At 35.2% G+C, this 26,327-nt stretch overlaps 1 protein-coding gene across 5 annotated transcripts in view; it reads right to left on the bottom strand.

The window, feature by feature from the left end:
• Positions 1-398: 398 nt before the first annotated feature.
• The window catches only part of FSD1L (fibronectin type III and SPRY domain containing 1 like), an 89,820-nt gene continuing 63,891 nt past the window's right edge, over positions 399-26,327 (bottom strand). For 4 of the 5 annotated variants that reach the window (XM_050761845.1, XM_050761849.1, XM_050761847.1 and 1 more), the window contains 4 exons: positions 15,958-16,058; positions 15,226-15,477; positions 11,140-11,228; positions 399-6,494 (listed from right to left, as the gene is read on the bottom strand). In XM_050761845.1, the coding sequence (XP_050617802.1) occupies positions 6,369-6,494; positions 11,140-11,228; positions 15,226-15,477; positions 15,958-16,058 (568 nt within the window). In that variant the 3' untranslated portion in view covers positions 399-6,368. The remainder of the gene's footprint in view (positions 6,495-11,139; positions 11,229-15,225; positions 15,478-15,957; positions 16,059-26,327) is intronic. The other variant, XM_050761848.1, reaches the window with a different exon arrangement.

Below are 26,327 nucleotides of genomic sequence, written 5' to 3' on the forward strand. Positions count from 1 at the left end.
TTAGTTACCTTACCATCTACCAAAATGTAACCCAACATGTGGCAAGATCCAAAGAAACCAAATTCTTAAGTTACATTATACTTACTTACATAGCATGTTTCATTTTCCATCTGTAGGTACACTGTTCAAAACAGTGGCTACTAGCAATATGCAACTCTATGTAGCCACATATAAAGGGCTCAGTAGCTGCCTATGGCCAGTCACTACTGTATTGGACTGCACAAATAACTTTTCATAATTGCATAAAATTCTGTTGAACAGTAGTGCTCTAAAATGTTAAGCTTTTTAGGCAAAGGAACTATGACTTTTTTTATATTCTCTTCCCCAACAGCATATTGTATTTATACTTAAATAAAAGTTAATAAAATCAAACAATGAAGCAAAAGAGAGCAGGAAAAGAGTTTTTAAATTTTTAATGAGATATTCCAGGTGCTTCTGTAAAATCTTAACTGGGACATTCTATACAGAACACAAAATCATTTCAAAATACAAGTTACTCCACTTTGAATACCCTATTTTAAAGTGGAAAAAAAAAACATTTTAAAAAGGCTTTGTCTTGTTTCTAAGGAAAATGAGGCCATGTGCTTCTTAAAACACTATTGTGCAGCACTGAGTACATCATTTGTAGTTCATTAAAGGTCTTCAGCCATAACTTAAAGGCCAAACCTGAGGAATTAGAATTTTTATTATCACAACTGCATAGCAAAACCATGTCCAGATAATAGACATACTAAATCTGTAGATTCAGGTAACCTGTAAACCATTTAATCCAATTTAAAGCAAAACAAGTATGTCAGGAGAGATACCAAGAGATATCCAGGTTAACAAGATTTTGAAATGCTTCATCTTTTTAAAAAAATGACAATGCAACAAAGTTGTCAAATGTTCAGTGGTTACATTTTATATCATTTATCCAGTGACAACAAACTGCCCAGTCATTTGGTTGTTTGGAAAGAACTGTTTAGACCAAATTCACTCTTTGCATGTGGCACTGGGCAGCCCAAACTTCAAAGTGCAAATGCCTGCATGGAAATGTAGCTTAATTCATTTATTTATGCCACTATTCTACACTGACACACCAATGCTGTGAAAAGAGCTTTTACAGCTCTAGAGTAATAGGCTTGAGAAAATATAAAAAGGCCACAAGTCATGCACAAATTAAATGAATATTAAAGAGCATTTTAATTGGGGTTTTCTTTGATTTTTTTAAAATCATGTTTGAAATCACTGGTGATACCACTTTAAGCACACACTTTATCAAAGTAAATGCATCTAGAATTATCCAAACACTTAAATCCATTATTAGCTAAAAAGAACACTTTACATTTACATAGCACTTTGCTGTTGCTGAAGCAAGTTCATATACTCCATTTCATTGTATTTCCTCACAACAGCCCTGTGAGGTAGGCTGAACAACTTACACTTATTTTATAAATAAGGCAATAGAGACCCAAAGATGATAAACAATTTATGTAGCGGTCACAGATCTAGTATATGGTAGAGCTAAGGTGATTAATTTTAAATACTTCAAAAAAGAAGCCAAGATCCTTTTTGATATCACATCCAGGGATTTTTAAGACTTGTGGCTTTTAATATAAATTATTCCAAAATTTTAGCTATTATCTGTCTTATAGTATGAATTAGTTATAAAGTTGATTTTAAAGAGTCTCCCTTAATAGGTAAATTAGACTCAGTGCTTTGGTACCTTAGATATAAAGGAAATGTTAAAAAAAAAAAAAAAGTTATGCATTCTCATAGTCCTTATGTTCTCCAAAAAGTTCCAATACTAACAAAAATGTGTTTTACCACTTACTATTTGACTTATTTTAACCCTAGTCAAAACTTAATAAGCTCCAAGCCAAAGCAAACACATTCACCTGCCTTCTGCTCTACATGCTGTGAAATCCTCTACATGTCCATTCCCATGGATCAGCTTACATTGAATGGGTACCACTAAGAAAAGATACCAGTTTAAACTCACATATCTTAATTGATTATGCATCAGAAGTCAGTAGCTTATATTGACCCAGAAATAACAAATCTTCTTTTATTTAATAATTGAGTCATGTGAAGAGAAAAGTGTACTCTGGCAAATTCTGGTATTTATTTATAAGTCAATGCTAACTTTGATATGGCATATCCAACAATATCTTTTCAATGAAGACAACATACACCAAATGTAATCCATTTAAACTCCAACTAATTCGAAATGCTTAGACTGCTTCGGTTTATCAAATACTCCAGGTAACAAAGCTATTATATGTGACATATCAGGATCACAAATAATTGCAGAACATGCATACTGTAAGATACACACAAAACTAAACTATACCGAACGTGAGGTAATCTTGCCGTGATAATTAAGGAAACATTCATGATCTCTTATAATACTCCACTGTCAACATTATGAAATGTATATTTTGGTTAAAAATAACAACTTTGTGGTTATCTGTATATTGAGTAAATTTATGTTGACCATACACTTCCCTAAAAGAATGTATCTAGAGTAACTACAAAATCAAAGAAGAAACTTTTTCAGACCCATTACATGTGACTATATAAAAGTGAACCATTTAATATGCAGTTAATTTGATTTTTTTTTTAGCAAACTACAACACATTTTAAACTTCTGACTTATTAGCAAAACATTTTTAAGAGGCAAACTCTGTCACACTACTCAAAAGCTGCAAAACTATACGCACAGTCCATCAAACTTCACTGGTTTTGGTTAATGTACATATAAAGTAATCACATTTTTACTGCCATAAGAACACTCAAATATTTGCTGTATCAATTAGTCAATGAATGGAGACTGATCTTTTAAAAACAAATTACATTTTTAAAAAAATAATTTTTTAAAAATATAATCAATTTCTTAAGCCTGGAATCACATATTTTATAGTAAGACGTCTACACTTTCCTCTTTAAATAAATATTATTTGAAATAATCATTTTCCATATACTTTTCCAATTGTTTCCATAAGAAACAATAAAATTACATAAACAATTATAATTTTATGGACAAAGTATATAGATAAAAATTAATCATTCTACGTAAGTTATGAAATAGCGTATCTTAGCCTAATTAAAAGATTCCATTACATTTACTTTTATCATTTATACTGCCAAGGATCAGTCACAAAAAATTCAAATTACACATATTATTCATGCTTTAATTTCATAAATAAATTAAAGCAAGCCAATATGTCTCTTTTCATAACATAGGGGAAAATTACTGTTTGCAGAACAGAGTAAATATGCAAAGTCTAGCTATACAGCAGCAGTTCACGATTTGTCAAGATGATACAGATGCCATCAATGAAACCCATGTATAGACAGGCATGTCCTTAATACTTTCAATTAGTTTACCTATACCTGGAACATTCAAAGAATTGCTGTGTATTAAATTTCTGAGTGCATTAGTTATTAATGCTTAGTATCTACATATTTACCAAAATTTAAAGACATAATGTGACATGGTCAGCCATGAAAGTCAAAATGAATTGTAAAAAAATTCTTTTTCTAAAGTGCTTAAGGCAGCTCCTTCATTTCTATATCCAGCTTAATAAAACTGGTTTGGAATTCAGTTGCTAAAAGAGAAATCCATACTAAATGCATGTTTTTATAAAACAACTGTTTTACACCTGTGATATATCCATTATAGTCAACCTCTCATGCATTTCTTTTATAGGAAGCAATCATGTTTGACCTGTGGAAACAAAAACTAAGTAAGCAACAAAAGATGTTTCAAAGGATTTAATACTTTTTCCAATGTATTAAATTGAGCAAGAGCTCAACATTTTAAAATTCAAATGTCAATAAGAATATTATATATTATAATCCAGTTAATAGTTACCTTATTTTGAGACTAAATAGGCACTATATTTGATTAGTTTTCAGTTTGAAAATGAGGATGATGCTTTCTCCAGTTTAACTTAACAACAAATAAACTAAAAACATCTTAAACAAAAAAACACATTTTGTTCTTTAATTTTAGAGACCTTTAAGAAGGCCAGTAAGAAGAAATCCTCAGATTCTTATTTTGAAGTAATAATTGCAAAATTTAATATCAAGTAATACATGTGATGAGAATTTGTACTCTGGATTTACTGAACTTACACTATTACTACAAAACCTCTCAGAGATGAAACCTCTCCAGCGGAGAGGTTTTCCAAATGAATATTAGAAAATTTTATGTGAAGAGTTTCAAATGACAACATGAACACGAGAATCATGTACACTCCTCCAGCCCGATTCATATATGCTTTTCCCCATGCCCCTGCAACAGAGGGCCCTCACCACTGTAGCAGTGCTCTGTAGCTTAAACATCAGTTGACACTGCATGGAGCATGGACCAAGAGTATGCTTAGAGGAAAAAGGCACTGAATTAATAAGAAGAAAGAATTATATAAGACACAGTCATAAAAAATTTTATACAACAGCATCTGACCTTTTCTGTGTCATATTTGCTAAAATTCACTTAAAGCAACTCAACTACTAAAAATTTCTGCTTTCAGGTTTGAGTCTATGAAGGGAATTATAAATTCCCATTTATTTAGATCCTGGAATAGGCCCTCTGTAGTGAACAGAACATCTGAAAATTTCTTTCTTTCAAAATTTTGTTCCTCTCTGAGGAACAAAAACCAAAATTATATTTCTTTGGAGAATCAAAAGACTATGTATTGGCTTACTCATTCTCTAAATTGCCTTGCAGTCTTTAAAGTTACCAACATGTCATCAGATAATAGTGCAGATATGAACGTCCTCTGGAAAAACAATATTCCAATTCAAATAAAATTCCTCATTTACATTTGTTTTATCAAGGGAACAAAATATCCTATCAGCAGTGAATTTTTAGAGAGAATGAGCTGTTATTAACACTGTTACACAGGTCTTTATGTAGAAAGCAACTCAAATGTAGGCCGTAATGGTCACTCCTTGGAAGACGGTTGGTTATCATAACACAATATATTTTAAATGAGAATGAAAAAAAGTCAACAAGAGAAATGAAAAGTTTCAAAAATTAAGAAAAATACAAATTCAGACCTCTTAAAAATGCCCAAGAAATTATTAAATACTGTAATTTTAACTTAGTTTAGCTCAAAGGATGTGAGTTACAAATTATAATTGACTTTTTAAGAATAGTTATGTTCCACTTAACCATGGGTTTTACCCCAAGTTTGGGAAAGACATTTATGTCAATTTTTGTAATAATTAACATTTCTTTAAAAAGAAAGTGAATGTAGCAAAAGGACTGAGAGTAAACAAACCTCTGAATGAATGGCTGCTTGAAAAACTCATGTGCCAATTAAGTCAAAGATACTCAGATTTTTTCCAAAACAATTGCTTAAAGCATTCCATATGTTATGAAAAAGAATATATACATTATTTGAGTATTTGGGTACCTCCTTTATAACCTATCCTTCTTAGATAAAAATTAAGTGATATATGTTTTTCAGTCTTCTGTGTAACTTTAATAAACTTTCATTCCTATTAGAGATGTTAAAAATCAGCATAATTATTATCAGTGCCACATTCAAGTGGGAATTTTACCAAACACAACTATTAAAAGTAGGATTAAACTAGACAACAAAATCAAAAAATATAAGGCTTTAAAACTCTTACCCATCACGTAAAGTGATGGAATGAAAAGAACTGTAGTTAAACAAGGCAACATATAAAGAATACCCCCCTTGCCATTGTTAGTGCACTAGGTAAAAAACTGAAATTTGGGTGATTTTAAGCTGTTGTGTCAAGAAATTTCTTATCACAGTATTTTGGAAAAAAGAAAATTATATACAACCTAGTCAATAAACAAAAGAGGATAATTTTGTAAAACTTATTTATAAAAGAGGAAAAATAAACCATTTGAAAACCTTTTTATCATTCCCAACATATGATTTCAATTTTTAGAAAACCTTAGATGACTATGTATTTTTAAAGCTTCTGTGTTAGAACTAAATAATAGATAGTAATGAGATTTTAAAAAGACAAAATACAGAAGAAAGAAGGCAAGATTTAAAAGCTTTTCTCCCCAGGCCTTAGGGTTACTATATGTAGTTAAACATTAAAAGAGTCAAAGTAATCCAAGAAATACAAAAATGAGTTTTTATGTTAATTAAACACTGCCTTTTCCCCCATTTACTCTTCAATCATCAGTTTTTTGCTTGGTATCTGCTTGCTTCTATGATACTGTACAGTAGGTTCCTGCAAATGCTTCGAACTAGGTGTTTAATGATAACAGATTCCAGGCCTCAAAGCAGAACACAGCAAACCTGATTTTCACTACTCACAAATTCCTGTGATTAATAACTGCACAGAAAAGGCCACCCAATCAAGAGGGAGGGTAAACGTATTCTGAGTAGACACTATTGAGTAACAATATTGTTCAGGCTACTAGCCGAACCAGTCATTCCATTTTCACTTTTCTGAAGGGTTCTCACAGCACTTGGAACCTGCATCCCAGTACTCAAAGAAAGTCCACCACACCATACCTAAGAAAAGACAAAAAAAACCTGTCAGATTTCAAATCAGATTAGAACTTCAGTGATTTTTACATTTCTATTTCAAAGGTAAAATGTCACACATATGAACATCAATCATTCTCAAACAGATAACCACCGTATTTCAGCTGAGGGGAAATGGAAAGACTAAATCAGAATTATTTTAGAACCACAGAGGCCAGAGGAGGTCTTGGTGGTAGCAGAACCAACTGAAGTTGCACCCAAGAGAGGGAACTCAGGGCTGCAGAAATTGAGAAACTTAATTGGCTTAATCTAGGCAAAAGATATTACCTGTCATTACTGATGCTAACTTTCACAACCAAGGGAAGCATACAAAGCACCAACTTACTTCCCAGTTATGCTTTTGGTTTTGATAATGAGATATGGCCTGAGATTATAAAAATCTAACACCCCTCTATTAACAGTAAAATCCAGTTTTCTTCCCTACTGTGTTAACAGTAAGAACTCTTTTATAATTAAGAAGGACTCCTGACAAAAATACAAATCCCAATATCCAGATGCACTTCCCATGTTCTATTACTTATCATAAATGTGAATGACTTTGTGAAAGTTAAAACTGCTTTGCTTGTGAACAGAGCAGCTATGATTCAATAGAGTGAGAAATAAGATTTGGGACACAGTCAAAAGAATTAAAATATGAAAATATGGATCATTGACACTATCATCAACTACCAGGTATGAATTAATAATAGACACAAGCTTAAAGCAAGGGAAATTCCAGAAGTTAAGTATCATCACCTTCAATTATATCCTTAAGTGTTCAGTATCTACTAAGTAACTAGATTATTGTACTAAAGAATCTACAGAACTGTGAAATTTGTAATTATATAATTAACATTATAAATTTCCAAAACTATCAGGCACAGTAATGATAACTCCCAAAATACAAAGCAACTTTCTGATTATAAAACTACTATATTATTTTTTGGGAATTATTTAAATGATTTAGAAAAATATTTACTCAAAATATCTAGCATGAAGATGCAAAGGGAAATCAAGAAGAAAACATAAAACCTTTGTGACCTTGAGTTAGGCAAAGCATTACCCATAATAGGGAAAAAAATTACTAAATTGGACTTCATGTCAAAATGAAAAACTTCTCTTTGAAATGTTCAGAAAATGAAAATGCAAACCATAAACCAGGAGAAAATATTTGCAAAGCATATATCTGATAAAGGATTCACATCCAAACTGTACAAAGAACTCTTAAAAATAGGAAAACCAGGCCAGGTGCGGTGGCTCATGCCTGCAATCCCAGGACTTTGGGGGGCCAAGGCTGGCAGATCATTTGAGCCCAGGACTTCGAGACCAGCCTGGGCAACATGGCAAAACTCCATCTGCACAAGAAACATTTTTTAAATAGCCGGGTGTGGTGGTGGGCACCTGTAATCCCAGGCTAACGTCGGAGGATCACTTGAGCCCAGGCAGTTGTGACTGCAGTGAGCTGTGATCGCACCACTGTACTCTAGCCTGGGTGACACAGCACGACCCTGTCTTAAAAATAAAGTAAAATATAAAAAAATAAGAAAACAAGTCCTTAAAAGTAAGCAAAAAATTTTAACAGATACTTGAAATAAATTATATGAATGGCAAATAAGCACATGAAACATCATTTGTCATTAGGAAAGTACAAATAAAAACACAATGACATACCACTACACACCTATTAAAATGGCTTAACAACAACAAAAATCTGGTAATACCAAATAATGGCAAGGATATGACCAATTCTCATATCACTGATAGGAAGGCAAAAAATGGTACAGCCACTTTGGAAAACATTTTGGAAGTTCCCTATGAAGTTAAACATAGACTTTCAATGTGATACAGCAACTGTATTACTGCTCTTAGGTATTTACACAAGGGAAAATCCCGTATGTAAATGTTTATAGTGATTTTATTCATAACTGCCCAAAACTGGGAAAAACCCAAGTGTCTTTCAACTGGTGAATGAATGAATAAACTGTGACACATACATATATGAAACACTACTCAGCAATGAAAAAGAGGAGAATACTGACACCACAACAACATGGATGAATTTCAAATGCAGCATGGTACAGAATCAAAAGGCTACATACCAAACAATTCTATTTATATGATGTTCTGGAAAAGGCACAACTACAGGGCCTATGAACTGGTTACTGATAGCTAGGGCTGGTTGTGTGGAAGGGTCCACTATAAAAGAACATAAAGGAATTTTCTAGGGTGATGGAAATGTTCTATATCTTGATTATGGTGGTGATTATACAACTGTAGGCATTTGCTAAAACCCACAGAACTGCACCATACTATAAATTCAATAAAACTGACTTAAAAATTAATCTTGTACACAAAACATTTAACAGGCATTAACGTAGTTAATAAAAGCAAGCCTTCAATGAAGGAAAATTTTTTTTAACAAGTTTAAAATAATTTCTTGCAGTATCTTATGACACTAATATAATTAGAGTATTATTTGGAATATAAAACAATAAACTCAGCACATACATACATGAGATAGATTCAAATTAAAAGTAAATCTACTCTTTATAAAAGCACACCTAAGACTTGGAAAAAAGTTTTCTGCATTCCACATGGTAAACAATTCATCCTTGACGGACCAGTTTGGAAAAATAGCCAAAAATGCATAATAAGGCAGAGATTTGTACAAAGTTTAAAAAAAAAAAAAGGATAAAGAAACAACCCTTCTAATATCTTTATGTTTCCATGAGCAATAACTTTAGTCACTAATAACTTACTTTTAATATAAACATAGGTGTCCTGGTTATTAGCATTGTTTTAAACTTAAGAGATTAAAGTATCTGGAATAATTATTACGGATAATGAGATTTAAAAGCACTGTATTTTCAACCCACTCATACTCTGAAAACTTTCTCCTTATAGTTGACAAGTTACAGTTAGGGGTGATGACAGAAGAACATACATGCAAAATATTCCAAGTTTGCATTTGAAATATACCATCTTGATTTACAGAGGTTAGCCCCCAAATTTAAGGAAAGTTCTAGCCAAAGTAATGGTAACTTTAACTGGATCCCAGAACTCCCTACAGGAACCTAACCTATGAAAAACTGCAGAAGGTTAAGAGTTGGAAGAAGCAGTAACATTTGCTTAAATAAATAAATTCAAAACCATGTTTCATTTTGTGCGGAGAAACATAAATGTTTCCTTTCAGCCTGAAATTGAGTAGACCTGCAGTTATATAGGAAGTAATTGCTATGTGGTGTGCATACATATATTCAGCATAGCACATAAAGACAGTAATCTAATATTGTACAAAGATGACAGTGCACTATGATCTTGTCAGTAAATGGTCCTGGAATAACTGGATATCCACGGGGAATTAAAGAACGTATCTAGATCCTTCATACCAAACACATCAATCCTACATTGTACTTGCATTGTAAATGCAGTCTATATCTAAATGTACAAGGTAAAGCTTTTAGAAGACAAGAATATTTTCATGACCTTGGGGGTGCATACTGATTTCTTAAACAGAACACAAAAAGTGCTAACTGTAAATGAAAAAATTGATAAACTGAACAAAATTAACTTTTATCAAATGATACCAATAAGGAAAAAGGAAAGCCAGAGTGAAGAAGATCCTACAAATTAACCCATAAGAAACAGGAAGACAACCTAATAGAAATACAAGCAAAAGATCTGAATAGCCAGTTCACAAAAGAATATACCCAAATAGTCAACAAATATATAAAAAGGTACTCAACCGCACTAGTAATCAAGGAAATGAAAATTAAAACCACAATGTAATATATCATCCACTAGAAGGGCATACATTTTTTTTAAATACCAAGTGTTGACAAGGATTTGAAGGAACTAAAATTCTCACATACTGCTAGTTGTAAATTAGCATAACCAACCATTTTGGAAAACCGGCAGTTTTACAGTTGATTACACATACACCATATGATCTAGCAACTCCAATCATAGGTATATACTCAATGGAAATATACACATACATTTATCAAAAGATATGAACAAAAACATTCATAGCAAATGTATAAGCCCGCAAATGGAAACCACCCACATATCCAACTAAATTAAAATGTATATATCAATTGATACAGTCACAGAATGGAAAACTATACAGCTATGAGAATGAATGAACTATAACCACATAGAATATGGATTAATCTCACAAGCATAATGTTCAGTCAAAAAGATACTGTATGATTCTGTTTATATAAAACTGAAAAGGAAGAAAAGTAAATTTAGGATATTAAAAGTTAATACAGTGTTAACACTGGAGAAGGGCCATTAGGGACTGGAAATGGGCATTAGAGGGGGCTTCTGAGGTTCTCGTAATGTTCTAGGTGCTAGTTACATACATGAGTGCAGTCTTAAAAAAATCATCAAACTACATATTTATGATTTGTGTACTTCATGTATTAACATTAACTTCAATAAAATATACCAAAAATATATAAAAACAATCACAGATTTGGGAGAGGGTGAGTTGGGGAAAGGGAGAAGAATATGAAGAAAAAATAAAATATACTCCTTCTCCAAATATACAATATAGAATATTCTCCTTAAAGTTGCCAAACCAAGTAAAATATAAGTTAGGTATATATAAAATATAAAACATACTAACCATGAAACCAGGTAGTACTGGCTGAGTAAATTTTGTCTTAAAGGAATATAGCAACTGTTTTGAATTTGCATCATAGAATGAAAGTTGACCTAAAAAAGAAGGAAAAAAAGCCTAATTTATTATACAAAAATTGTAACATTTAATTAATTCTAGTGCATAATCATGTAAAAAATATATAAGTTGACATTAATTTTTGTTATAAACTTTGAGGACTGGATTAATTATTCCCACTTGAAAATCATAAGGACAAATGCTTAAGGAAAAGCCCAATCCAATTTTCTTCCCCTGGTTTTCAAGACCTCCATAATACCTCTATAATCTGGCACTATTCTACTTACTTACTACAAACTATTTCCTTATTTGATCAGTATTTAACAAATGGTTTCATTAGCCCAGTGTAAACCAAGACCATTTCTTCCTCCTTATTTTTCCCATAACCAGCCTCTCTGCCCAAATCCTAATCACCATTTAAGGTGTACTCTGTTAAACCTTGTCTTCTATCTACCTGATGCCATACTGATACTCCAGTTTCTGAAATCACAGTATAATTATCATTGCTTCAATTTTGTTAATTTTTTTAATAGAGGCGGGGTCTTGTTATTTTGTATAAGCTGGTCTTGAACTCCTGAGCTCAAGCAATTCTCCACCGCAGTCTCCCAAAGTGCTAGGATTACAAGCATGAGCCACTATGCCTGACCTGCTTTGTTAATTTTTAAAATCACCTCACGGTATATATTTCAATAGGATCATGCCCTAATAAAAGCTGTCTGTCTGACCTCCTAAACTGTACAACCAAATGGCCTCCTTACAACTGTTATCACTTCTTGAAACTCTTCTCTGATGACCATTCCCTTGGTTTGTATCATAACCATGGGGATAACTTCGCCATCTCCTCCTTTTCTTCCTGTTCTAAATGTAGCTGCTTTGTCCACGCTCTTTTCTCTATAAAATGCTTCCTTAATAAATCAACTACCACCAAAGAGGAAGATAAAGGAAACTAGTATTTATGCACACTATTATGTAGGTTATTTAATTGAGGTAATGTATGTAAAGTACCCAGTACTTTGATCTCAAAGTTGGTAAACAGCAGAACAGTACATATGATCACAATGTGAGTAAATAGCAGAACAGTAATGCTTAAATATATAGTTCTATACAGTCTTCCACAGCAATTCTGTAATGCTGTCTCAAATATTTAGCATCAGCTCTACTTAACTGCTGAATTCTAGCAATGAATTTCAAAATGCTTGCTAAACATGCCACATGGTTATCCTGCTGGCATTTCATTTCCCCCCAAAACTCTATGTTCCCTATCCTGTTGACACGGTCATCCTAATGATCACACTGGCTGGAACCTCAAAGTCATCTTCAACTGCCTCTCCTCAGCTGATCTGTATTTAGTTACTAACTCCTATGAATTCTACTGTCAAATCCATTCTTAATTCTCCACTGCTCAGATGCTTGTTGCCAGTTACTCAACACTTATTAAGGGCTTTCTATGTGAAAAGCACTAGCCAGGCAATAAGGGTTTAATAGCTAACAAGAGACTCAGTCCTGCTCTACACCACTTGAAGACTGCTTCCTGAAAAGTCTTATGCTCACTATGCTTTCAAGCTCTTCCATCTTTAACCACTGACTCTCTAATATTTCTAAAACTAGATTATCTTATGACTATAGTGTTCTAAAACATGCAGAACCACCCCTCCCTACTACTAAAGACCAGTCCATTATTATTTTTCCAGGCTCTCAGAATCTGATCCTATTCCACAATACAACTTCCTCTTGCCATATGTTATGCTCTAGACTAAAATCTCACTACTGCCTTTGTGGACTCACAGAGTATGGGAAAGGAGAAAGAAGATAAGCAAATGTTGCCTTGGTAGTTGAAAAAGAAAAAAAAAATGTGTGCTAATAAATTTGCCATTTATCCTGAGGAAAATGATTTAACTGATTCAAGGCAAATAAGTTAAAAAACAAAAAACACAGCAAAGCTAACATGTCATCACCAAAAATAAATCAAGCCAAAATTACTTTTTCTCCTTTTTTGAGTAAATTAATTGATAGCTCATAGAATTATTTGGGCATGATACTACTAAAATAATAAAATTTGGTATTAGTTTAAGTGTCAACTTGGAAAAAAAACATCTAGGGAATTACTTTAGTTCAATATTATGTCATCTTCAAAATTATTATACATTAGATAACTGTAGAGAATATGCTTATGAAATAACTAATTCAATGAGCTTAAAAATTTTTCCAAAATATAAATATCAAGTTTAGATGATTTTAAGAGGAGGGGAAATTTGGGCCAAATCAATAAGATGAAACTAAAAAAGGATAAATGTAATAGTCTTCATTTGCATTATATATAACATTGAGTTATTTTTAAAAACCCTAAACTGGCTGGGCGTGGTGGCTCATGCCAGTAATCCCTGCAATTTGGGAGGCTGAGGCAGGTGGATCACTTGAGGTCAGGAGTTTGAGACCAGCCTGGCCAGCATGGTGAAACCCCATCTCTACTAAAAATACAAATATTAGCCAGGCATGGTGGCACGTGCCTGTAATCCCAGCTACTCAGGAGGCTGAGGCAGGAGAATCGCTGGAACCTGGGAGGCAGAGGTTGCAGTGAGCTGAGATTGAGCCACTGCACTCCAGCCTGAGCAACAGAGTAAGACTCCGTCTCAAAAAAAAAAAAACAAAAAACCTAACAACAACAACAACAACAACAAAACAAAATCCTAAACTGCCTAATAAAAGAAGAAAAAGACAATTTGACATAATGCCATGAAAAAAGATCTAATGGATTAGATCTTTTGGACAAGCTCAATATTGGTCAGCGTGCTAAGTCATACTATTACAAATAGCACAGCCAAATTACTGTCCTTTGTTGGTCAGAGGTCATGTGTTCCACTCTAACAACCAACCTTTAAGAAAAACACTGACATACTAGACAGCCATAGGAGATTATAAAGACTTGGAAAAATTAAATTTTAACAGGGGCAGCTAATAACGGAATATATGGTCTGGAAAAACAGGGCAAGAAAAGCGATGTTAGTACCTGTAGTTTTTCATAAATAAGGATTATCGTGTGAATATGAATGAGGAAACATAATTCTGTGTTTATTCAGATGGGAAAAATTAAGAGAAACAGTTTCTGAAGTTATAGGGAGACAATGTGAGTCAACTTAAGAAAAATCTTCTAACCAAGAGCTGTCCAACAATGAAACAGGCTGCTTTCTAAGACAGTAAACTTCACATTAAAAGTTCTTCAGGCACAGGAGTGGCAACTACCTGCAGAGATAGTGTCATAAGAATTTCATACTGTGTAGCAGATCGAGTAATGTCTTTTCTTTTTTGGATTAGACTACAATGTGTTAATAATTTTGTAAGTAAAGAAATTCTGATATTGAGGGGAAACCCCTTTGGCCCCTGTAAAGATATTACAAGTCATTCTGAAGAATACCTTTAAAGATACAACTTGAAAATTAAGAACATTCCATTCATTTCAAGTTTGATGTGGTTTGGCACAGTAAATAATTGCTGTATAGCTCATGTTTACTAGAATAGTAGAAGATATGGCTCTGGTATCTTCTCGAAGTTTTCAAGTTTTTGTGGGTACATAGTAGGTGTGTATTTATGCAGTACAGTACAAGAGATGTTTTCATACAGGCATGCAATGTGTAATAATCATGTCATGTAAAATGGGGTGTTCATCCTGGGTTAGGTAATTTCTAAGGTCTACTTCAACTAGAAAATTCTGACTATCACTCTTTAGAGGTAGGTAATAAAACATGGTAAGGAAGGAATTAAAATGGACGGAAGAAATGTTAGTGCTGAAGACTAAAATTAGCAAAATCTTTCAGACTTAGTATAGTATAAATGAGAGATTTTGTAGGGCTCCAGGCAGACATCACATATACCATTCCAGTCAATTCTAGAACTGAGATTTTGATGATGATCAAAAGCCTACCTGATCAAAATGTCCTTACCACAATACTAATGGAAATCCTGTATAGATGATCACCAGTGAAAGGTACTGAAATGCAAGCAACTATGAAGAAATAACCTATAAGAAAATAAACTTACCCCCATCAAAATCACAAAATACACCTATTTTTTCAGGAACAGTAACATCCAAAGCTTTGACTTTATTATTATGCTTTGCTGCAAATGTGTTTTGTAGCCAGTTGTTGACATGGATACACCAACTAGTGTTTGTCTTTCCCAATTGGTCAAATTTCCCCAACGTTTTGTATGCTACTCCCACACTGTAGGATTTACAGTCCTTCTGGGCCTTGACCTCCCAATAATGTTGTCCACTTTCAATAGCAGTGTCTCCTACAAAAGATCAGAAAGGTAGATTTGACTCTTTTCTCTTCCTTATGAGTCACATAGTTTTACCTATCACTCGTCCCAAAAAAATGACACAAAAATTTTTATTCAAGTACTTTTCCTGTAAGAATAATCATGTTAACACACAGACACTAAATGCTGAGTACCTGCTCTAACTTTACCTTTATGTTTAGTAATATTCTTCTGAATATAAAATGTTTCAGAGGTTTTCTTCCTTACTATCCCTCCTCCCGGCTTATATATATAAAGATGTGGGAACACTATGTAAGCTGAAGTAGAGTTTTAAAAGTATCAATAATAATAAGACAATCTGAAAACTCCCCAAAGTAATTAGGTTTCAATTGGGAGGAACTTCTTGCAAAGATTTATTCAATATACAGATAGCCACTTTGAGTGGAAAGTCCACCAGTGTGATTGTGATGCCTTTAATCTGAGATAATGAAAAACAATTATATTTTGTCCTACCCAGCACCGTGTACGATTCTCCAGTAAAACGATCTCTACTGCCTCTTACTGCTGGTGGCCTGGAGCCTACAGATGTTCGTTTTGGGGATGGTGTACCACTTCTATATAAACAAAAAGAAAAAAGAGAAACGAATATTTTATATTGTAAATGTTTCATAAACTAAAACTAGAAATCATAGAAGGAACCTCTGAAAAGATTTCTCATTATGTTATAGAAATAACAACCATTCAATTTGATCCGAACTATTATTAAACAGCGCTGTCAATTATAAACACTGAAATGTAAGAAGCTATCAATACAAAGCAGGCTGAAAACACTAATGGCATGCAGACTGAGCAAGGCTTACACAAAGAACACATGGCTGAAACAAACAATGCTAACATGTGACAAGACTTACTAAAGAAAAAAGAAGGACTCAAGAAAGATGAGTTACAGCTTACCTTTTTTGCAGGTAAATAAAGGCAAAGATAGGTTCCTTCTTATAATCCTGACTAAATAACTCTTTTTATAAGCAGTGAGTATTTTTGCTCTGAATCTTAACTTCTTAAAAATAGAAATGGCGACCAGGCGTGGTGGCTCACACCTGTAATCCCAGCACTTTGGGAGGTGCCAAGGCGGGCAGATCACCTGAGGTCGGGAGTTCGAGACCAGCCTATCTAACATGGAGAAACCCCCATGTCTACTAAAAATACAAAATTAGTAGGGCGTGGTGGCGCATGCTGGTAGTCCCAGCTACTCAGGAGGTTAAGGCAGGAGAACCGCTTGAACCTAGGAGGCAGAGGTTGCCGTGAGCCAAGATCGCACCATTGCACTCCAGCCTAGGCAACAAGAGCGAAACTCCATCTAAAAAAAAGGTGGCGGGGTGGGGGGCTGCAGGCGGTGGCTCACAATTCTAATCCCAGCAATTTGGGAGGCCGAGACAGGCGGAGCACGAAGTCAGGAGTTCAAGACCAGCCTGGGCAACACAGTGAAACCCCGCATCTACTAAAAATACAAAAATTAGCTGGGCATGGTGGTGGGTGCCTGTAATCCCAGCTACTTGGGAGGCTCAGGCAGGAGAATCGCTTGAACCCGGGAGGCGGAGGTTGCAGTGAGCCCAGATCATGCCACTGCATTCCAGCCTGGGCGACAGGGCTAGACTCCATCTCAAAAAAAAAAAAAAAAATAGATGGAAATGGCAATTGTCCAAATCCATGCACAGGATAATAAAAAGTATTATCAAGCATTTCTCCTACTCAAATAGCCAAGATCCACCTTGACTTCCTCTTATATCAAATTATATGATATATGGAAAACTGGAGAGTATTGGGATGTTTGCTAACTTTCAAAAACTCAAAATAGATTAAGTCCCAAAGATGTTTTCAAAATAACATTTTAATTATACTGAATTACTACATTTAACAAAAGATTTTTTGGTCAAGATTATCCTAAAATTATTTAGGGGATATGGGGATAACTATATTCTCACCACTAATTAGAAATAAAAACACTTTTTTTCTAACATAGCACTAGAAATTTTCTTCCTAAAATCAACTTAGTAGATTTTAATATAAGCTATGAATACTAGAATAGAAATCCCTGACAAAGGCAAAGCAAGAATACAGGTAAAACTTAAAGTCATTTCATATGATTCATTTCATATGATTCAGTGACTTCGTTCTGCATTATTTAAATGTTGTCTTGCTGTCAGAAAGCAGATTTATTAGACAAATTTTGAAGAACTCAGGACCAATTCAACTGTCTCCTTTTTAGTGTATAATATTAAATAGCAAAAGTGTAAGTCTAGAACTATAACACTCACATGACTTAGTTTAATTCTTCCCAAGGGATTTCAAAGGTCCTTTGTATAAAGATATTTCTTTAAAAAGAATTGAAAACTGACTATAGGTTGTTTGAACAGATAGCATGAACAAAGCTGAATGTGGATAGGTAGATTAAAATTTCTGTGAAACTTGTGCTAAGGTAGGCAGTAGTTTCTTGCTATTGGGTGGGGGGACAGCAAAACAGAACGTGAGGGGGAAAGTTCCAGAATAGTTGTTGAGATCTCCAAAATGAGGGATAGAAACAAATAAAAATTACTAAACATTTATACTCTTTATTCTGAATAACAAAAATACCTGTTTTCACTTTTTCAAGGTTTGGGATGAACATGTATTCTAAGCTGATACTTATACAATACTTTTAAGAGTCATTAACTAGTAAGAAAGTAAAACTGCAAACATTGTCAACTGGTAACTCAGGAAAAAATAACTGCATCATAATTTTCTTTCCGATTCATTTTATATAAGCTGATAGAGAATGTTAAAAGCCTGATTACAAAAGGTCTGTATGTTTTCAAAAGCTTTATCTTAAGCTCAGGGGAAAACATTATATTTGCCTCAAAGTTTAAAAAAATAGTACATGTAGCTCTATTTTCCTGATCTTGTGAAGGGCAAAGACTCTTGAAATCAATGGTTTTTTAAACCATGTGCTGAACTCAAAGGAATCCACAGATGCCACAGAGATATTATGCGAAGAAGCCAGCTTTAGGGCTTCCTCCCTCCTTTAACCAGCTATACTTTTCTCTTTTCGGATTAGGCTTCTGGAAATATTTCATGAAAGAACCATGCTGTTGCTTTTTTTAAAAAAGGTGTGAAAAAACAATGTTTTAGATGCAACATTAAAAGAAGACATGAAAAGGAAGAAGGCAAAAGTAAAATTGTTTCAACATGGTATATAAATTATAACAAAAAAGCTTTTAGGTCTCCAGAACACCTATGTAATAAAAGAACTTCATGTGGTTGACAGTTATTCTCCAAAAGTTCATATGAGATTATCTGAAATGAAAGTACATTCTCCCCTTAAAAAAATGAGTGCAGAGGTCACCAAAGATTACCCAGTTCATCAAGTCACCAATTCATAAATTGACTGCATATTAATCTTCCTCCACTCAAGTTATTCAACTGCAAATATTGGTAACTATACAAAAATGAACACAGTTTTAATTAATCATGTCAGTATTTGTGAAAAATTACTTTTGTAACTAGAGAAGGCAGATGGGATACAGTAACCTGAGAACACTAGCTCTTCATTATATCTAACTTCATTTTAAACCCCAATGTTTTTTAGTATTGCTAGTACTATCTTACCATTAATAGTCATGACTATGGTTGCTATTCAGTTGAGAAACAGCAAAGAAAGTCAACAAGATTTTGTTTTGGCTAACTAGGTAAGAATCAAATGAAAGGAGATGAGAGGTTAAAGTAAACGTGTAATCAGGAGTGAGGAAGAATTAAATGAGCCAAACCAGTGGTTCTCAAACCCAGCTGCACATCAGAACCACTTGGGGAACTTTTAAAAATGCAAATTACCAGGACTTAACCATAAACTACTAAATCAGATACTGGAGGGCAGGCTTGAGAAACACATGTCTGTGTTTTTAAATTAAGAATTTCAGGATTTTGCTGTTCATCTGCGCTAGGAGCCACTGAGGTAAAACAAAACAAAACTCCCCTATCAAGGAGCAGGGATTAAAAGGGTGATAAAAAGACAGGTTTTACACAATCTATCATACGGCACCCTTGGTGCTTGCTACGGCAAGTGAGGAACTTGACTATGGAGTAGCCGAGGGAAGGGGACTAACTGTTGCTAGGAACCACATCTCATCTCTGTATCCTCAGTACAGAGTAAGTGTACAATATCTGACTAGAATGAGCTCAGCTGAGTAAAGAGAATATGTGATATTATCAATTAAGGACCACCTGTATCTTCCTGAGCCAAAGTACTAAATTGGAAAAACAATGGCCTTTGGCATTTTGTAATACATCAATGATTGTCAATTGAAAAGGCACAACAGAATCAGAAACAATCAGGAAACTTTTTCAAAATATACTGACAGTTTACCTCTCCAACTGGTGGGTCAGAGTGTCCGCTGAGAGGAAACATGCATTCTGAAAAATATTTCCCAAGTAACTCAGGGCAACAAATAGAAAGTGAACGTCATATAAATAAAGAGAAAAATGTCACTTGGCACTGCTTCAAAATGTATTAAGAACTCTTTTGATAACCAGATAAACAATTTTTAAAAATTTGTAACTTACCAGTAGTAAAGAAATAAAGGGAAGCATGGAGAAAAGAAAAACAGACATAACTATTGACATTGGTACTTTAATTTCAGAGAAAAGTTAAATAACAAAAACTCTTCCATTGCAGCATTCCAGACTTCCAATCCTAAGTCACTTTTTCAAGAAACAACTTATAGTAAGTTTTATGTCAAGCGTGATCTCCTCCCATCCCCTCCCTCACCCTACTTCTCTAAAGGACACCTTGACCACTTAACTATCTGAATTTAAGTAAGGCTCTTCAGCTACCTCTAGTCTGGGTTGTTTTACCAGCTTCCCAAATAATTTCTTTACTGTCCAATTCATCTTGCTCATTATTATAAGATAAAGCTAACTCTGATTCCTTTATTTAAAAATCTTCATGTACTTCTATACTACTCACAAACGACTTAGCATGACATTCTGGTTCTTGATTTAGTCTCAATCTGCCTTTCTAGCCTTCTCACCCCTAGAGATCACTATATAGCTAAATATACCAGCCAAAATGTTGTTTAAACTCACACCATATACTTCAGTGCCTTTGCTATGGTGGTTCCCCCTTTCAGTGCAAGTCTAACCACACATTTTCCCACTTGCTCAAAAACCAGCCTAAATACCACTTCTTTAATGAAAGTCCTCCAAATTCTATCAGGCTAAATAACCTGTCGGAGGACTCCAGCTCCAGGCCCAAATCCCGTGTGTGATTTTTTTTTCTCTTTTTAAAAATTATTATACTTAAAGTTCTGGGGTACATGTGCAGAATGTGCAGTTTTGTTACATAGGTATACACGTGCCATGGTGGTTTGCTGCACTCATCAACCGGTCACCTACTTTAGGTATTTCTCCTAATGCTACTCCGCCCCTAGGCCCCCACCCCCGACAGGCCCCAGGGTGTGATGTTCCCCTCCCTCTGTCCATGTGTTCTCATTGTTCAACTCCCACTTATGAGTGAGAACATGTGGTGTTTGGTTTTCCGTTCTTGTGATAGTTTCTGAGAATGATGGTTTCCAGCTTCATCCATGTCCCTGCAAAGGACATGAACTCATCCTTTTTTATGGCTGCATAGTATTCCATGGTGTATATGTGCCACATTTTCTTTATCCAGTCTACCATTGATGGACATTTGAATTGGTTCCAAGTCTTTTTATTGTGAATAGTGCCCTGATAAACATCCGTGTGCAATGTGACTTTATAGCAGCATGATTTATAAATCCTTTGGGTATATATCCAGTAATGGGACTGCTGGGTCAAATGGTATTTCTAGCTCTAGATCCTTGAGGAATTGCCACACTGTCTTCCACAATGGCTGAACTAATTTACACTTCCACCAACAGTGTAGAAGAGTTCCTATTTCTCCACATCCTCTCCAGTATCTGTTGTTTCCTGACTTTTTAATGATCACCATTCTAACTGGCATGAGAAGGTATCTCATTGTGGTTTTGATTTGCATTTCTCTAATGACCAGTGATGATGAGCATTTTTTCATATGTTTGTTAGCATATGTTTGACAAGTGTCTGTTCATATCCTTTGCCCACTTTTCGATGGGGCTGTTTTTTCTTGTAAACTTGGTTAAGTTCTTTGGCGATTCTGGATATTGGCCCTTTGTCAGATGGATAGATTGCAAAATTTTTCTCCCATTCTATAGGGTGCCTGTTCATTCTGATGATAGTTTCTTTTGCTGTGCAGAGGCTCTTTAGTTTAATTAGATTCCATTTGTCAATTTTGGCTTTTGTTGTCATTGCTTTTGGTATTTTGGACATGAAGTCTTTGCCCATGCCTATGTCCTGAATGGGATTGCCTAGGTTTTCTTCTAGGATTTTTATGGTTTTAGGTCTTATGTTTAAGTCTTTAATCCATCTTAAGTTAATTTTTGTATAAGGTGTAAGGAAGGGGTCCAGTTTTAGTTTTCTGCATATGGCTAGCCAGTTTTCCCAACACCATTTATGAAATAGGGAATCTTTTCCCCATTGCTTGTTTGTGTCAGGTTTATCAAAGACGAGATGGTTGTAGATGTGTGGTTTTATTTCTGAGATCTCTGTTCTGCTCCATTGGTCTATGTATCTGTTTTGGTACCAGTACCATGCTGTTTTGGTTACTGCAGCCTTGTAGTACAGTTTGAAGTCAGGTAGCATAATGCCTCTAGCTTTGTTCTTTTTGTTTAGGATTGTCTTCACTATGAGGGCTCTTTTTTGGTTCCATATGAAGTTCACAGTAGCTTTCGCCAATTCTGTGAAGCAAGTCAAATGGTAGCTTGATGGGGATAGCACTGAATCTATAAATTACTTTGGGCAGTATGGCCATTTTCACGATGTTGATTCTTCCTATCCATGAGCGGGGAATGTTTTTCCATTTGTTTGTGTCCTCCCTTATTTCCTTGAGCAGTGGTTTGTAGTTCTCCTTAAAGACATCCTTCATATCCCTTGTAAGTTGTATTCCTAAGTACTTTATTCTCTTTGTAGCAATTGTGAATGAGAGTTCACTCATGATTTGGCTCTCTGTCTGTTATTGGTGTATAGGAGTGCTTTTGATTTTTGCACATTGATTTTGAATCATGACACTTTGCTGAAGTTGCTTATCAGCTTAAGGAGATTTGGGGCTGAAACGATGGGGTTTTCTAAATAAACAATCATGTCATCTGCAAACAGAGACAATTTGACTTCCTCTCTTCCTATTTGAATAGGCTTTATTTCTTTCTCTTGCCTGACTGCCCTAGGCAGAACTTTCAATACTATGTTGAATAGGAGTGGTGAGAGAGGGCATCCTTGTCTTGTGCCAGTTTTCAAAGGAAATGCTTCCAGTTTTTGCCCATTCAGTATGATACTGGCTGTCGTTTTGTCATAAATAGCTCTTATTATTTTGAGATACGTTCCATCAATACCCAGTTTATTGAGAGTTTTTAGCATAAAGGGGTGTTGAATTTTGTTGAAGGCCTTTTCTGCATCTATTAAGATAATCATGTGGTTTTTGTCATTTGACCTGTTTATGTGATAGCTTACGTTTATTGATTTGCATATGTTGAACCAGCCTTGCATCCTAGGGATGAAGCCAACTTGATCATGATGGATAAGCTTTTTGATGGGCTGCTGGATTCAGTTTGCCAGTATTTTATTGAGGATTTTCGCATTGTGTTCATCAGGGATATTGGCCTGAAATTTTCTTTTTTTGTTGTCTGCCAGGTTTTGGTATCAGGATGACGCTGGCCTCATAAAATGTGTTAGGGAGGAGTCTGTCTTTTTCTTTTGTTTGGAATAGTTTCAGAAGGAATGGCACCAGCTCCTCTTTTGCCTCTGGTAGAATTCGGTTGTGAATCCATCTGGTCCTGGACTTTTTTTGGTTTCTAGGCTATTAATTACTGCCTCAATTTCAGAATTTGTTATTGGTCTAGTCAGGGATTCGATTTCTTCCTTGTTTAGACTTGGGAGGGTGTATGTGTCCAGGAATTTATCCATTCTAGATTTTCTAGTTTATTTGCATAGAGGTGTTTATAGTATTCTTTGATGGTAGTTTGTATTTCTCTGGGATCAATGGTGATATCTCCTATATCATTTTTTATTGCATCTATTTGATTGTTCTCTTTTCTTCTTTATTAGTCTGGTTAGTGGTCTATCTATTTTGTTGATGTTTTAAAAAAAACCAGCTCCTGGATTCATTGATTTTTTGAAGGAATTTTAGTGTCTCTATCTCCTTCAGTTCTGTTCTGATCTTAGTTATTTCTTGTCTTCTGCTGGCTTTTGAATTTGTTTGCTGTTGCTTCTCTAGTTCTTTTAATTGTGACGTTAGGGTATCACTTTTAGATATTTCCTACTTTCTCTTGTGGGCATTTAGTGCTATAAATTTCCCTCTACACACTGCTTTAAATGTGTCCCAGAGATTCTGGTACATTGTATCTTCGTTCTCAATGGTCTCAAAGAACATCTTTACTTCTGCCTTCATTTTGCTATTTACCCAGTAGTCATTCAGGAGCAGGTTGTTCAGTTTCCATGTAGTTGTGTGGTTTTAAATGAGTTTCTGAATCCTGAGTTCTAATTTGATTGCACTGTGGTCTGAGAGACTGACTGTTATGATTTCCATTCTTTTACATTTTCTGAGGAGTGTTTTACTTCCAATTATGTGGTCAATTTTAGAATAAGTGTGATGAGGTGCTGATAAGAATGTATATTCTGTTGATTTGGGGTGGAGAGTTCTGTAGATGTCTATTAGGTCTGCTTGGTCCAGAGCCGAGTTCAAGTCCTGAATATCCTTGTTAATTTTCTGTCTCATTGATCTGTCTAATATTGACAGTGGGTGTTAAAGTCTCCCACTATTACTGTGTGGGAGTCTAAGTCTCTTTGTAGGTCTCTAAGAACTTGCTTTATGAATCTAGGTGCTCCTGTGTTGGCTGCATATATATTTAAGAGAGTTAGCTCTTCTTGTTGCATTGATCCCTTTACCGTTATGTAATGGCCTTGTCTCTTTTGATCTTTGTTGGTTTAAAGCCTGTTTTATCAGAGATTAGGATTGCAACTCCTGATTTTTTCTTTCTTTCATTTGCTTCATAAATATTCCTCCATCCCTTTATTTTGAGCCTATGTTTGTCTTTGCATGTAAGATGGGTCTCATGAATACAGCACACTGATGGGTCTTGACTCTTTATCCAGTTTGCCAGACTGTGTCTTTTAATTGGGGCACTTAGCCTGTTTACATTTAAGGTTAATATATTGTTGTGTGTGAACTTGATCCTGTCATTATAATGCTAGCTGGTTATTTTGCCCATTAGTTGATGCAGTTTCTTCATAGTCTTGATAGTCTGCACAATTTGGTATGTTTTTGCAGTGGTTGGTGCTGATTGTTCTTTCACTGTTTAGTGCTTCCTTCAGGAGCTCTTGTAAGGCAGGCCTGGTGCTGACAAAATCTCTCAGCATTTACTTGTCTGTAAAGGATTTTATTTCTCCTTCGCTTATGAAGCTTAGTTTGGCTGGATATGAAATTCTGGGTTGAAAATTCTTTCCTTTAAGAGTGTTGAATATTGGCCCCCACTCTCTTCTGGCTTGTAGGGTTTCTGCAGAAAGATCTGCTGTTAGTCTGATGGGCTTCCCTTTGTGGGTAATCCAAGCTTTCTCTCTGGCTTCCCTAACATTTTTTCCTTCATTTCAACCTTGTTGAATCTGACGATTATGCGTCTTGGGGTTGCTCTTCTTCAGGAGTATGTTTGTGGTGTTCTCTTTATTTCCTGAATTTGAATGTTGGCCTGTCTTGCTAGGTTGGGGAAGTTCTGGATAATATCCTGAAGAGTGTTTTCCAACTTGGTTCCATTCTCCCTGTGACTTTCAGGTACACCAATCAAATGTAGATTTGGTCCTTTCACATATTTCTTGGAGGTTTTGTTCATTCCTTTTTATTCTTTTTTCTCTAATCTTGTCTTCTTGCTTTATTTCATTAAGTTGATCTTCAATCTCTGATATCCTTTCCTCCACTTGATTGATTCGGCTATTCATACTTGTGTACGCTTCACGAAGTTCTTGTGCTGTGTTTTTCAGCTCCATCAGGTCATTTATGTTCTTCTCTAAACTGGTTATTCTAGTCAGTCATTCTTCTAACCTTTTTTCAAGGTTCTTAGCTTCCTTGCATTGGGTTAGAACATGCTCCTTTAGCTCGGAGGAGTTTGTTATTACTCACCTTCTGAAGCCTGCTTCTGTCAATTCATCAAACTCATTCTCCATCCAGGTTTGTTCCCTTGCTGGCGAGGAGTTGTGATCCTTTGGAGGAGAAGAGGCATTCTGGCTTTTGGAATTTTCGGCCTTTTTGTGCTGATTTCTCCCATCTTTGTGGATGTATCTACCTTTTGTCTTTGATGTTGGTGACCTTCAGATGGAGTCTTTGAGTGGATGTGCTATTCCTTTCTGTTTGTTAGTTTTCCTTCTGACAGTCAGGTCCCTCTGCTGGAGTTTGCTGGAGGTCCACCCCAGACCCTGTTTGCCTGGGTATCACCAGCGGAGGCTGCAGAACAGCAAAGACTGCTGCCTCTTTCCTCTGGAAGCTTCGTCCCAGAGGGGCACCTACCAGATGCCATCCAGAGCTCTTCTGTATGAGGTGTCTATCAGCCCCTACTGGGAGGTATCTCCCAGTCAGGATTCACGGGGGTCAAGGACCCACTTGAGGAGGCAGTCTGACCCTTAGTAGAGCTTGAACGCTGTGCTGGGAGGCCCACTGCTTTCTTCAGAGCCATCAGGCAGGGACATTTAAGTCTGCTGAAGCTGTGCCCACAGTCGCCCCTTCCCCCAGGTGCTCTGTCCCAGGGAGATGGGGGTTT

This window comes from Macaca thibetana, chromosome 15 (assembly GCF_024542745.1).
Source record: "Macaca thibetana thibetana isolate TM-01 chromosome 15, ASM2454274v1, whole genome shotgun sequence".
Lineage (NCBI taxonomy): Eukaryota > Metazoa > Chordata > Mammalia > Primates > Cercopithecidae > Macaca > Macaca thibetana.